Source organism: Leopardus geoffroyi, chromosome B4 (genome assembly GCF_018350155.1).
Source record: "Leopardus geoffroyi isolate Oge1 chromosome B4, O.geoffroyi_Oge1_pat1.0, whole genome shotgun sequence".
NCBI classification, from domain to species: Eukaryota; Metazoa; Chordata; class Mammalia; order Carnivora; family Felidae; genus Leopardus; species Leopardus geoffroyi.
The window spans coordinates 66900709-66916647 of NC_059341.1; the positions used below are offsets into that span (position 1 = coordinate 66900709).

Here is a 15939-nt window from a genome sequence, read left to right on the forward strand (position 1 = left end):
TAGTCTACCAAGAACGTTAGGTTAAAAAGTTTAAATCATATTTAATTATCTTTAAAAAAACTGTTCTAGGGGCGCCTGGGTGGCGCAGTCGGTTAAGCGTCCGACTTCAGCCAGGTCACGATCTCGCGGTCTGTGAGTTCGAGCCCCGCGTCAGGCTCTGGGCTGATGGCTCAGAGCCTGGAGCCTGTTTCCGATTCTGTGTCTCTCTCTCTCTGCCCCTCCCCCGTTCATGCTTTGTCTCTCTCTGTCCCAAAAATAAATAAACGTTGAAAAAAAAAAAAAACTGTTCTATAGATGTTTCTATTTTAAAATTTAATCTTGCTGCCTGATAAAGAACAATGCTTTTTTAAATCTTTATCAACATTAATCTCTATATTAACATACTTACTGATTATATTTCTCCTTCAAATTATTTTAATCAGTTTTTGTTGTCTTTTACTGAGTTCTATTTCAGAAATGTATTTTATACACATGACCTTACTGAATCTTAACAACAATGCCAGAACACCAGAACACTGAAATTTAGAAAGCTCATTCAAATCACAGTGGCCAAACTGAGATTTGAACCAAATTCCACAGGATTCTAAATTCTGTGGGATTCTTTTAATGACTGCTTTTTGGGTGAAAATACAGGTTATTATTTAGGAGATAACACTGAAGTCCATTGTTTGCCCCTTCAAAACTTTTACAGCATGTGCTTAAACGGTGCTGAGATCTTTGCTTTCATATTTAAAAAAGTATACTTCACAGCTTTTTTTTCCCCCTTGTAAAATCCTAAAAGTATGGAAACTCTAAAGTACGTAGCCATTTAGTTGAATTAAATGCTTACTTTCAATGATAAATTTGAACTATAATGATTGGTTGCAGATTTTTCCCTTCTATTCACTCCTAGAATAGTAGGCTTTATATAATTCTATATTACATAGAATCTTAAAATCTATTTCTCCACTTTTCTAACCATAATCTAGGTAGACTATGTAAATATCTATAGTTTTGGTTTGCTTCCACTAAATTTATTTACACTGAAATATAATCAGCTGTCTTAAAATATACTTAGTCTTTATTGAGGAGTACATAATGGATAAGCATCATTAAAAAGTCTGTTATGTTTCTGGCTTCTAATTTTACCAACGACCTCTATGATATTTTCTGGTAATATTAAAGTAGGAAAAGACACTTATTAACATTTCTATCTTATATATGGTGAACTTGAAATGGAAGAAAAAAATCACTAGGTACTTATTCTAGGCCCTACTTGCCACGCATCTCATAGAGAATCAATCAACTAAATTAAACAGAAACTGACAGTCCTGCTTTCAATGTAAGTTGTTTATTTACAAATCAGAGCTGACAGGTTCCTCACAATGAACAAAATGAGTAATTTCCATTAAATTTCTTACCTGTACAATATCCCTCTCGGCATATTTTCCTCTGGAGGAAACTCTTACATCATCTCCATCCAATTCAACCATGGCTTGAAAATAAAACAAGACCATTTATCCAGCGCATTTCAGTCATGTACTAAAACAACACAGGTGATAGGAAATCAAGATGTATGAAGTAGCAACGCATCCTATGTCAGGGCAGAAGGCTTGTGGATCCCATCTCCTCAGTCATTTCTACCACAGAAATTGAGCGCAAATGTTACAAATGAAGGAAGCTAGCCAAGACCTCATGTGACCCTTGCAAAATGGAAGAGCCAGTGTAGTATAGATATATCTCCCCATCCTAGAGGTTCTCAATTCTGGGTTATATGCTGAACTGACTGGGCAAGTGATGCTAATCCATTCAACTTTTGTCTTCTTTCTAATTTAAGAAACTTGACAGTAATCACAGAATTACCAGGAACAATTTGAACTCTATTCCCATTGAAACCACAACAAATCCACTGTATGTTAACTAACTTGGATTTAAATTTAAAAAAAGAAAGAAACTACAAAACTGTATATCCAATATATTGCCCAATTTCTACCTTATTAATGGATTTTAAAACAAAGAGGCATTTGCTCTACCTTATATTGATTGAATAAAGTGTGATTATTCTGAAGTATGATTTTTTTTGTTAGTTAAGAAATAATTTCAACATTACATAGATCAGCTCAGCTGGTATTTGTAAATGCTGTGATATAATAGAACAGCTGGTAATAAAGTAAAGTAATGCTGCAATTAAGAACATTTTCCAGAGTTTATTAAGTTTTCAGTGAGAATTCTCTAAATAATTAATTACATGAGGAATGCTAATTTGTGTTTAAAAGTATAATTCTATTACTGATAATTCATTTTGTATACACATGACATTCACCAGACTCCAGTGACCACTTGCAATTATGTTTGCCTCTTCACCCTCCAAAAACTACAGCTCAGCCAGAACCTTTTCATTATTTTCTTCAGTGTTTGGATAATGCATCTGGATTAAAAACACTGTTTTAAATTTTACTTTTATATACATGTTCATGAGTCAGTATCTGGGCTGAAACATTATTACTGCACATAATTGATAGAGAGCTACCACTCTATAATTTGCTTAGATATACATGTCATAATTTAGTAAAATGTGTATACTATAATTAATTAAAATACAAAATACCTATAAAACATTGAGGAAAGGGAAAAAATAAGAGAGACAAAGCAAGAAACAGATTCTTTATAATAGAGAACAAGCTAATGGTTACCAAATGGGAGGTGGGTGGAGGGATGGGTGAAATAGGTGATGGGGATTAAGGACTGCACCTGTTGTGATGAGCACTGAGTGATGTATGGAAGTGTTAAATCACTTATTGTAGATCAGAAACTAATATTACACTGTATGTTAACTATACTGGGATTAAAATACTACTACTACTACTACTACTACTAATAATAATAATAATAATAATAAATTACCATACAAAAGATCTATCTTTCTTCCATACTTATTAGGGATGTAAATAAGAATGTTATGATTCTCAAATACTTTCATTGTTAATTCCTTTGTTTCGGTTTAGTTTTGTTTCAAATTTTCATGTGACTTCTGAGACATAAATGTTCAACGATGGTGACAACCTAGCAATTGCAGGAAGTTCTCCTTTACTCTCTATTGGGAAACAAGAGTTCAGTGATAATCTGGATGTCATTGTCCATGGTCCCCTACGATCTCCATCAGTCTTTGTGTTTCATTCCAATTAAGGAAATGGACAGTCATCCAGATAATAATAACATAGGAGAACATGATCCTATAAAATAACTCCCACTTTTCAGCACATCCTTTGAATTAAAAAGCTGCTGTTGCAAGAAATGGAGGCTATCTTTTTGAGAGCAAGGAGAAAAGACAGGGCATGAAAGTGGTGGAAGGGTACCATTCACCCTCTAGATTTGCATCTGGTCCACAAGGAGCCTGAGATGGTAAGCCCCACAAGTACTTCTTAGAAAAAAGGTCTATAAGAGACAGAGATGTACTTCTTTCTAGCTGTGCAAGACACAATGAAACTAGAACCCATTCTACTTCTCCCATTCTACTAAATCTGATCAAGCAGGTAGCCCGATGCTGCTTTAATTTGACTTTTTGCCTTTTAAGGATAAAGAAATCCTGCCTTGAGAAATCTTTCTTCTCAATGACGATGCTTTATGGTGGTGTGACAATGCATTGGGGGAAAAACTACACAGAAAGTTTTAAATTGTTCTCATTAAAAATACAGAAATGAGAAATTTGAATACTCATTAATCTAATAGGTTATTCCCAATTCATCTAACTTCAAAGAATGGATGGCAAGATACTACCTTTCTTGCCCATGCAAATAATGTCTTTCTTGTCAAAAGTGTTTGGATGTTAGATTTAGGTAGTTAACTGATAAAATGTGCAAGATTTAGATTCAGATTGTGCACGTTTTATCTCAGTCTTTCCTTATGTCAGTTTCTATGTGTAATATTTAAACTTACTCTACAGCAGATTTGGAAGTGCTGAGAGAAAGTCTCTTCTTGAGAGGACAGCACAATCTGAATGGAAGTCAAAGATTTTCTATGTGAAACATGAGTATTCTGTCCTTTTCTTGTTAGCCATGGAGAGAAGAAAGGTATTTTGAGAGTAGAGAAAGAAAAATAGTTTAGAAAAGCACTTGTGTCTCCTAGAGGAATAGTCTACTTTTCTAGTACTGGCCTGGAAGTTTTCCCATCATATTGAAACTTCTGTCATGGTGAAAGCACAAGTCAGTTGTCACAGGACCTAATTCCCTGTCCCCATGTTTGCCAGAGGAAAGTATCACTCTAATACCCAGGAAGCAATTCTACTGGGAAGGCAATTTCCCTCTTTGCCTATAGTCTTCACTCTTTTTTCTACATGGAAAGAGGACTAATTGATTTATGGGATTACTGAAATGAGAAGGGACTGACTTTGAAAACTCTCTGGTTAGAAACAGGCTATCCTCGCTTTGGATGTATTTTTTCCCTGTGGTGTGCTTAATAGACCAGGCTTTACCCTTGCACAGAGGAGGCCTGGAGATAAGGCTGAGGTCATTTAATCTTGGGAGGAAAATAGTGACAAGTCTGATTTTGTGCAGAGGTTAACCCAAATTCTTCAGTTCTGTATTATTAGTAATAACGCTTATATTGTGGTCTTCGTCTGAGGGATTCCTACATATTTTTATTCAGTTTGTGAAGTCAGAGAGGGAAATGATGAATTATCATGCCTCAAACCTTAATAAATAATTCATTGAGAACAAAAGAAATGAAGAAAATAAATAGCCGTGGCAGTTGGATGAGCGAGTACCCAAATAACTGTGCCTGCTGCTCTGAAAAGAAATATATGACCAGAAATACATGCCAGGAAGGGTCAGTGGCTCTGTATTCACACATGATGTGTGCAGGCTCTTGAGGAACAAGTGAATGAGGTTAGGTCATACACCTAACCTCAGACTTCCACAGGAGTTGGGGAGACCTGGGATGCACCTAGTGAGAGGTGCATCCTTAAGGCAAATGCAAATTAGTAACCAAAGAAGGCATGAGTTATTTTACCCTACCATTTAGTGAAGTTTGTGAGTCACAGTCAATCACTGATTAATGCAGATGATCAAGTACACAAAGCATTAACAAGAAAGATGTCCCTTAGCTTTCCTGACTGCAGAGAGGTTGTCTCAGATTCATGCCTGACATACAATGCAAACAGATGTGAATATTCAAAGACAGAGAAAATATTAGCAGAAGCAGCAGCAGTCAGAGCTAAATGACTTTTGCTTTAGACACTGGAAGATTATAATGAAGCAAAGCATGACCAACCAACCATGGAATCGAAAGAAAGGATTTCCAGGGTCAGCAATATAACAACTTTGCCTGTGGTGCTTTACCTGAGATGGATAGATCTATACTATCCTTATGGAGGCGGCTCTGGTGGTTAAAGGAGAATCATCCCAGCAATGATGATAGTATAATCAGCCACATATGTGCTTAAATTAACCTGTAATGTACTAAAGCTTGTTCTAAATATTCTAAAATTATTCTCATTTCCAAAGCCCCAAGCTAAATAAAGTCATTGTTAAAGTAAAAACACCTGAACCAGGTGAAAGCCATGTGATCATGCAGTTGCCATCTAGCATAGTTGTCTTTGAAAGGAATTCACCAGATGACTGGGAACAAATTATCCTTAAAGAAGTTTACCCAGATGACTAGTTACAAAAACACCAGTCACTTCATTGGCATTTGAGCAAGGTCTGAGCCCAAACAGAGAACTACCCAGTAACTCAATTTAGCATAATTTTATAAAGTGTCATTAAATCTCAGATGTTCAGTTCCATTTTCATTTTACTTTGCTCTTTCATAATGCAGAACTTATATATTTATAAAGCTAATGTCTATCAACTAGCTAGTGTCTGAAAATCCATTATAGTAGCATATTATGCTTCTGTTAACATCTCTCTTCACAATCTAATGGTTTATTAATTTAGTGCTCATCCTTAAAAGTTTTTAGTGAACCCAGAGTGTGTTTTGCCTTGGGAACAACAACTCCACTTATCACTCTGTCACTCATAAAAAATATTATTTTGGGGTACAAACCATATCTAATGGAGTAGAAACCTACATGTTGAATTAATCGATACTGGAGAGATAAGGCTTAGTCAGAAGACAATCTCTTCATTTGCTCAACTGAACAGACTTCATTGTGAGATATCTACATTTACATCTCTATGTACATGGATATTATATACAGATCCACATTCATATTCACATTCTTATATACAAAAAAGAGTAACAGAAACCTTACAGCATGATGAATCAGTAAATAAACTCCCAAGGAATACTATTGAAATTTTATTACTCACCATCAAATTCTGCTGGTCCAACACCCACTATAATTATTGACATTGGAAGTTTTGAAGCCTTCAAAGAGAATACACAATTGGTTTACAATTAAGAAGTTGACTTCTTAAGAATTATAATTTAAGAAGAAAATAATATCCTGTTTTGATATTTTTTTCAGATGTTCACTAAAATAGGTTTGAACACATCACAATAATATGCTTGATTCTACTCATTCTTTTTGAACTAACTGTACATACACTTATTCAGTGGGACATTCTCTGGGAATGATCAGCCTTGGACAATACGAAAAATAAAAAGTACTGCACATCTGCTTTCACTTGCTATTCTCAGCCAACATCTTCTTGACTGAGGGTATCTCTGGGCATTTTATTCATGTTTCCTCTCCCATAAAAAATCTTTTAGTTGCTGTTAAGGGAAAAATGGTATTATATTTGTGAAAGAGTAGTACCCTACTCTATCCCACTTATACCCAAAGTTAGGGAAAGCAATTTTCATTGTAAATGAGTGAATACAGATGATAATTACAGAAAGTTAGTATTAGAATGATTAATTTATGTATTAAATATCCATGGGATTGTGAGTGATATTGAATATTTGATTCAAAAATATTTGCATATTTTCCCATCATATGTATCACTTAAACAATGTAATCATTTTAAAGAATTTAATGGTCAGAATGTGAGATCCAGCAATAGAGAAAAGGAACACTGTACCAACCACATCTTCAGCATGAAGATCATCAAATTATGAATAATTGGTCCTCAGTACATCATGTCTTATTAGTTTAAGCCCAAATTATTAAATTCCTATTTTCAAGTGCACACGAATGCCACTGACCAGAACATAAAGGAAATCAAGGTGAATTCAACCCAAGTAATTCTAGTTAAAAAATAACAAATAAATGTGTAAGCCTTACTTCAACTGCTGTTTATGTATGTTTTTTTTCAGTAAATGTCTATAATTTTCCCCCCATATGATCCTCCACCAAACAGCTAATTATATGTTCCCTATGTTATTAATAATTATGAGCTATGATATGCAAAGCACTCATGAAACCCATTTTCACTAAATGTTAACTTTGTGCCAAATATGTCTAAACTTGGACATGGAAAGGTGAGTAAGATATAATTCTATAGAATATAGTCTAGGAGCATGTGGGCAGCTCAGTCAGTTGAGCGTCCAGCTTCAGCTCAGGTCATGATTTCACGGTTCATGGGTTCAACCCTACATTGGGCTTTGCTCTGACAGTGTGGAGCCTGCTTTGGATACACACACTCTCTCTCTCTCTCTCTCTCTCTCTCTCTCTCCCTCCCCAATTCATGCCATATCTCAAAAAAAATAGTCTATAAATATAGATTTTATAGGTTATAATCTAATAAAAAGACAAATAATCATAAAAATAAATAATTAGGAATTATACAAGGATGGTTTTTGAATAAAGTCCAGTCCCTTCCAGTTATATGGAAATAAGAATGTCAGTACAGTGCACCTATAATTGAAATGTAAATATTAAGAAATACTTTGTACAAATTGTAAGATTGTGTACAAGTACATCCAACTAGTAGAGGTAAGCACACTCATGCACATGAAGGTGATGGTATCATCTTATTTTTTTTTATTATTCTGGGAGGAAAATAATTTTGTTATAACACAGTTATCCATACTGCTTAGGTTAGTCTTTATGAACTAATGGTACATATACATTTGAGTTTTCTGGATAAGGTTAAGAATGCAGTCAGTTGCAAAAGCATGAGCATTTTGTTTCACTATTAAGTCAACTAACATTAACTCTTTCAACATAGGTTGAAAGCACCCTGCTGTCACTTAGCCAGCTCAAGACTGAACAATCCCTACTCACATTGACTATGGACTCCTTGGTTTGAGCCATATCCGAGATAACACCATCTGTCACAATCAGGAGCACAAAATACTGGGAACCATCTTTTACTGAAGAAGCATACCTAGAGCAATAAAAAGATAAACAATACCACAGAAAATAAAACAGCTCCTTTGTATGTGATGGTTGCTAAATATAATCGCGATAGTCAACAAACCTTTAATCTCAAGAAAATATTTAAACTTGTATTAGGAATCTATATCATGCAAGCTCTCAATACATTTTTCTGAAATAGCACGCTAGAACACAGCAACATTACTTCATGCCAGCACACAGAAAAGCCTGCCTGCCTTGGAAATTCACTCACTAATAAAAGGTGAGATGGATGAGGGTATGTTTAGCACAAAGGAATGGATATAGCTTTCAGAAACAGATACCCTGGATAAGCAACATATTACGTGTATGATCTTCAGTAAATTACTTGATCTATCTAAACTTTATTTCTTTACCTTTAAAATCAAGATTACACACCTCTGTATTGTTAATACAGAAACCGCATGCATGCTACCCAATATATAATACAGTTTTATAAATGGTATGATTATTATAAAGACAATAATCATAAATGCTTTTTGTTTTGGACTAGACACATGTAATGATTATACAACATACTGAATGTGCTGAATATCATCTAACTGTAAACTTCAAAAGTTACTTTTATGTTATGTGAATTTCACCTAAGAAATGCAACAGAAGAAATGCTTTTTGACACATCCATAGTTCAAGTTTTTCTTTTTAATTTTTTTAATGTTTATTTATTTTTGAGAGAGAGAGAGAGAGCATGAAAGGGACAAGGGCAGAGAGGGAGGGAGACACAGAATCTGAAGCAGGCTCCAGGCTCTGAGCTGTCAGCACAGAGCCCAACATGGGGCTTGAACTCATGAACCACAAGATCATGACCTGAGTGGAAGTCAGATGCTTAATGGACTGAGCCACCCAGGTGGCCCCATAATTCAAGTTCTTAATATGTGTTAAATTGATGAAAGATGGGGAAAAGAATACCAAACAAAGACAAAAATTAGGTATGTATTAAGAATATATTCTAGGGGCGCCTGGATGGCTCAGTCAGTTAAATGTCTGACTTCTACTTAGGTCATCATCTCACAGTTTGTGGGTTCAAGCCCTGTGTTGGGCTGTGTGCTGGCACCTCAGGGCTGGAGGCTGCTTTGGATTCTGTGTCTTTCTCTTTCCCTCCGCTCACGCTCTGTCTCTCTCTCAAAATAAATAAATAAACATTAAAATTTTTTTTAAAAAATGAGTATATTCTAGTTCTTGAAGTTTATCAGAGTTCTCACCAAGTAATAGTAATTTAGAGGTGAATTTTATGCATGTTATGTTTTATTATACCTCTTTTTTCCATTGTGTTCTACTTTTTGGGTATCTAGATTATATTCTCAACAAGAATACCTTTTTTTTTTTTTAAGACAATGCTTTTATTTTTTTTTAAGTTAATTTACTTATTGAGAGAAAGAGAGAGAGAGAGAGAGAGAGAGAGAATATATATTCCAAGCAGGCTCTGTACTGCCAGTGCAGAGCCTGACATGGGGCCCGAACTCACCAACTGTGAAATCCTGACCTGAGTGGAAATCAAGAGTTGGACGCTCAACTGACTAAGCCACCCAGGTGCCCCTCAACAGGATAACTTTTATGATTTTTAGAATATAATTAGTATGCAGGTCATATCTAGTAACAAGCAAGCATTATGGTACTCTTAGGAGATAAACAGTAAATGAGAAGACTTTGGTTGACTTCTGTAAAACTCATTGAATATTTATGTATCATAGAATCACAGAAAGATAGTATCACAGAGAAATTGGGTTCAAGAAAACATCTACTTTTTACCAATAAAATTCCTTCATAACCTGAAGTACCCAAAGGAATCAAATTTGAGCAGATCAGGGACAGACGAATCACATATGTCAGGGCAAAACTTATTTCTTGGAGAGCAGAATTAACAACGATATGGACAAGAAAAGTATTTACAACTTTTCCGTAGACTAGAGAAACTCATAATTGCTCATGCAGCTAACAAAATGGTAATTTCATAGACCGATCAAGAGAATACAGTAAGTGTCATGTTCACACCCTATAAAAATAGCATTGAACTGGTTCCACAATGTATAGTCAAAACTATTCCCACAATATTGAACAAATGATCTTCTCCATTAAGGAATTTATAAGTTTGATGGTTACACAATCAATGAAAAACAGTCGAAACCAGATCTGAGGCTATTCTATTTAATGCTTAGCTTTTTTTCTTACTAAAAAAAGTCAGGTAATCTCTGTCAGGTATTCGTTTTTAATTTTTAAATACCCATTATTTTTTTAAATTTTTAATGTTTATTTATTTTTGAGAGAGAGAGAGAGAGAATGAGCAGGGGAGGGGCAATTAGAGAGGGAGACACAGAATCTGAAGCAGGCTCCAGGTTCTGAGCTGTCAGCACAGAGCCCCACGCGGGGCTAATCCATGGACTATGAGATGACGACCTGAGCCAAAGTCAGACTCTTAACCTAGTGAGCCATGCAGGTGCCCCAATACCCATTATTTTTAAAAAGTATTTCTTACTATGTTTCAGAAACAGGGTTTTATGTGTACTTCTGAGTACAATAATGTAGCTTTTCTGCTCTTCTTACCAAATGATGCTCTTAAAATGGCAAATTTTTACCAGATTCAGAAACAATACAGAAAGTAAAATATTATGCATTTCTATAAATATCATTTCAAGTGGCTTAACTGTCTGAATTTTTTTTTTTTGGTATTTACTTTTTATTTCTCTTCCAACACTTCTGATCACCCATAAAGTCTCAGTTGTTAGTATAGTTTTTCCCCCAGCTTTATTGAGGTATAATTGGTATACAAAAAAAACTGCACAGAATTAAGATATACAACTTGATGAGTTTGGACATATTCATAAATTCATGTTACCATCAAAACAATCACAGTAACAAGTATACCACTTCTTAAATTTTCCTGTGTCCCCTTTGTGTGTGTGCACATGGCAAAAAAAATATTGATACAAAATCTACCCTTTTAACAAAAATATAAGTGCACAATATCGCATTGTTGCCCATTGGCATATCTTGGTAGTTGTGAATAATGCTACAGACACTTCTTCGAGATCCTGATTTCAGTTTTTTTTGGATGTATACTCAGAAGTGGGATTTCTGGTAGCTCTATATTTTTTGAGAAATCTCTATGTTGGTTTTTCATAGCAGCTGCACTAATTTAAAATTCCCACCAACCATGCACAAGGGTTCCAATTTCTTCACATCCTTGCCAACACTTACTATCTTTTTGACTTTTTGATAATAGCCATGCTAACAAGTGTAAAGTAATGATAGTTCACTGTGGTTCTGATTTGCATTTCCCTGATGATTAGAAATATTGAGCATTTTGTATATACCTATTGGCCATTTGTGTGCCTTCTTTGAAGAAATGTCGGTGCCAGAACTTTGCCCATTTCTAAATTAGTTGTATTTTTGCTATTGAGTTGTATGAGTTGCCTATATATTTTGGAAATGAACCCCTTATCAAATATATAAGTTGCAAATATTTTCTCACACTCTGTAGGTTGTCTTTTCATTATGTTGATGGTTTCTTTTGCTGTGTAGACACTTTTTACTTTGATGTAGTCCCACTTGTCTATTTTTGCTTTTGCTGCGTATGCTTTTGGTGTCATACCCAAGAAATCATTGCCAAGACAAAGAAATCATTGCCAAGACCAATGTCAAGGTTTTCTCTTTTATTCTAAGAGTTTTATAGTTTCATGTCTTACGTTCAATTTTCAGTTAATTTGTGTGAGTGGTAGTAAAAGGCTCCAATTTCATTCTTTTTCACGTGTATATCCAGTTTTCCCAACACCAATTATTGAAATAATTCTTTCCTCATTTTGTATTCTTGGCACTTTTGGCAAAAACCTGCAGGTTTTTGTCTGGGCATCTCTATTCTATTCTATTGGTATAGACGCTTATTTTTTTTATATCAGTACCTTGCTGTTTTAATTATTGCACCTTTGGAATATGTTTTAAAATCAGACTGTGATGCTTGCCTCCAGCTTTGTTCTCTCTCAAGATTGCTTCAGTTATTCAAGGTCCTTTGTGGTTTCACATATATTTTAGGATTGTTTTTTTTTGTCTTTATTTCTGCAAGAAATATCATTAAGATTTGGGTAGGGATTGCACGGAATCTGTAGAACACTTTGGGTAGTATGGACATTTACACAATATTAATTTTTCTAATCCATAAATATGGCATGTCTTTCCATCTAACTGTGTCTGCTTTAATTTTTTCATTGATGTTTCATAGTTTTCACTATAAAAGCCTTTTACTTCCTTAAGTTTATGCCTAAGTATTTTATTTTACTTTTTTGGTGCTTTTATGAACGGGATTATTTTCTTAATTTCCTTTTCAGATAGTTTGTTATTTGTTTAGAAATGCAACTTTTTTACAGGTTGATTATGTATCCTGCAACTTTACTGAGTTCATCAGTAAATGGGTTTTCTTTTTGTTTTGCTTTGTTTTATTTTGCTTTGTTTTACTTCCTTCAGTCTTTAGGGTTTTCTACATGTAAGATCACATCATCTGTAAACAGAGGTAATTTTATTTTTCCTTTATAATTTGGAGGACTTTTACTTATTTTTCTTGTCCAATTGCTCTGGCTAAGACTTGCAGAGACATGTTGAATAGACGTGGAAGAATGGGCATCCTTGCTTTGTTCTATATTTTAGAGGAAAGCTTTTAGTTTTTGGTTTTTTTTTTTAATCATTAAGTATGATGTTAGCTGTGACCTTTATTGTGTTGAGGTAAATTCCTTCTGTACCTAATTTGTTGATAGTTCTTATCAGGAAAGACTGTTGAATTCTATCAATGTTTTTTCTCTATCTTTTGAAATGGTCATGAGATTTTGGTCCCTCATTCTGTTAATGTGTTGTATCATATTTATTGATTTGCATATGTCAAACCATCTTTGCATGCTAGAAATGAATCCTACTTGGTCATGTTTATAATTCGTTGAATGTGCTCTTGTATTCAGTTTGCTAATAATCTGTTGAAGATTTTGACATCCATGTTTATCAAGGATGTTGGTTTGTAGTTTTCTTGTGGTGCCTTTGTCTGACTTTATTATCAGGGTAATGCTGGCTTCATAAAATGAACTTGGAAGTATTTGCTCTTCTATTTTTTTTTTTGTAACAGTTTAAGAAGAATTGGTATTAATTCTTTAAATCATTGGTAAGATATGCCTTGTAGTCACTTGGCCCTGAGCCTTTTCTTTGTTGGGAGACTTTTTGATAACTGATTCATTCTCCTTGTTATTGGTATGTACATCCTTTCTATTTCTCTTGATGTATTCTTGGTACATCGTATATTTCTAGGAATTTATCCATTTCTTCTAGGTTGTCCAATTTGTTAAAGTACAATTGTTTATAATAATCCCTTATGATATTTTTTATTCCTGTGAAATCAGTTGTAATGTTTTCTCTTTCATTTTTTTGAGTCTTGTCTCTTTCCTTTCTTAGTCTAAGGGTTGGTCAGTTTTGTTTACCTTTTCAAAAAACCAACTCTTAGTTTTGTCAATTTTTTCTATTGTTTTTCTATTCTCTATTTCATTTATTTCTGCTCTAATTATTATTATTTCTTTCCTTCTGCTAACCTGTACTTTTTCTTCTTCTTTTAGTTCCTTTTGGTGTAAAGTTAGATCCTTTAAGATTTTTCTTCTTTATTAACATGCAATGTTTATTGCTATAAACTTTCCTCTTAATAATGCCTTTACAATGTTCTGTAAGTTTTGGTATATTGTTCTTTCATTTATCTCAAGATATTCCCCAATTCCTTTTGTATTTTTTTTTTTTTTGACTCAGTGGACATTCGAGAGTATGTTGATTTCTATTCATTAATGAATCTTTCTGATTTCTTTTTTTTTCTACTGTGTTTGCAAAGGAGACTTGGAATTATTTCAATCTTCTTAAATTTATTAAGACTTGCCTTGTGTCCTATAATCTATCCTAGAGAATGTGCCATGCGTGCTTGAAAAGAATATGTATTCTGGAGCTACTGAGTGGAATATTCTGTATATATCTGTTAGGTCCATTTGGTCCAGAGAGGTGCTCAAGTTTGCAGTTTCCTTATTGATCATCTATCTGGATGATGTATTCATTATTAAAAGTGGGGTACTGAAGTCTTCTAATATTATTGTATTAGAGTCTATTTGTCCCTTCATACATGTCAATTTTTTGCTTAGGTGCTTTGATATTGGGTGCATACATATTTATAATGATTATATCTTCCTGTTGATACTTTTTCAGAAAAATTTCATTTCAAGATAAATATTTTATTTATTTAAGATATATAACATGATGGTTTGATATATACATAGTAAAATGATTATTACAATCACGCTAATTAACATATCTCCTCACATAGTTCCCATATTTACTATTTTAGCAAATTTCCAGTATTCAATACAGTATTTCACCGTAGTCATCATGCAACATATTAGATCTCTAGACTTATTCATCCTACATAATGCAACTCCGTATCCTTTGACCAATATCTCTATTTTCCCTACCTCCCCTCTCCTGCTAACCACCATTCTACTTTCTACTTCTATGTATTAAACTTTTTAAAATTCCACATATAAATGAGATCATGCAGTGATTTTCACTGATCATGCATTTTTCTTCCTAAGTCTTGCTTATTTCACCTAGCATAACATTATGCGGGTTCATCCATGTTGTTGCAAATGGTAGGCTCTCCTTTTTTAAGGCTGAATAATACTTCATGAATATGAACGTTTCTCCCACTATCAGAAAGTAAAGCTTTCCTATGAAATCTTCTATATGCAGAAATGGTATAAAGTAGAAAAAAAAAAGCAAGTACCATTAGCTTATATGGAAATTTTGAGTGTTCGTTCCCAGACCTAAACAATAGTCTATCTTAGATTTTCTGACACCTTAGGACACATCTTGCTAACAGATGCACAGAATAAGTGGAGATAAAGCACAGATGTTCACAGACATGGTTCAAAGCTAAGGCACCTTGATGAGGAGATGCTGAGTGTAGTTCCCAGGGAAGGGGCCTGGTGGCATCACTCTCATGCTCGTGATGCACGGTGCCTCTATGACCGCTTGCAGTAAAACAAATACTGCAATCTATTTCATAAAAGCAAAAATCTCTGGATTTCTTTTGGTTAGTGGAAACAGATCCTAATATAGGTCTTTTATAAAAGTGAAGTGGTGTAATGTGAACTTTTGAAAACTGGAGGATACCTGTGTATATCAATCAACATATCACATAAACTGACCCTTTTATTATGTAATAACCTTCTTTGCCTTTTGTGCCAGTTTTTGACTTAAAGTCTATTTTCTCTGATAGAGGTATAGCCACCCTCCCTGCTCTCTTTCGGTTACCATGTGCATGGAGTATCTTTTTTCATCCCTTCATTTTTGGCCTATGTATGTCCTTAGATCTAAGTTGAGTTTCTTGTAGACAGCATATAGTTGGGACTTGTTTTTTATCCATCCAGCCACTCCATGTCTTTTCATTGCTGAGTTTAATATATTTTCATTTTGGTTTTCTTTTGATTCACCAGAAACTATTTACCTAAGAGAAGGAGAGAATATATTCATACCACCAGAAGAGTTAGGAATAGAACCTGAAGCAGATATAGTAAACCTGGAATTTCTCTTTGTTGTTTATCTTAAAACTTCATAGGGATTCTGCATTTTACTTTATAATAAACATGTGCTTTTATTAA

The 15939-nt window shown here is 34.2% G+C and overlaps 1 protein-coding gene across 2 annotated transcripts in view; it reads right to left on the reverse strand.

Annotated features, from left to right (window-relative positions):
* The window catches only part of CPNE8 (copine 8), a 236797-nt gene that overhangs the window by 14640 nt on the left and 206218 nt on the right, over nt 1-15939 (reverse strand). The window contains exons 17-19 of one of the 2 annotated variants that reach the window (XM_045467285.1): nt 8147-8249; nt 6288-6345; nt 1401-1474 (exon numbers count right to left, since the gene is read on the reverse strand). In XM_045467285.1, coding sequence (XP_045323241.1) covers nt 1401-1474; nt 6288-6345; nt 8147-8249 — 235 coding nt within the window. Of the gene's footprint in view, nt 1-1400; nt 1475-6287; nt 6346-8146; nt 8250-14493; nt 15786-15939 lie in introns of those variants that run through there. The other variant, XM_045467287.1, reaches the window with a different exon arrangement.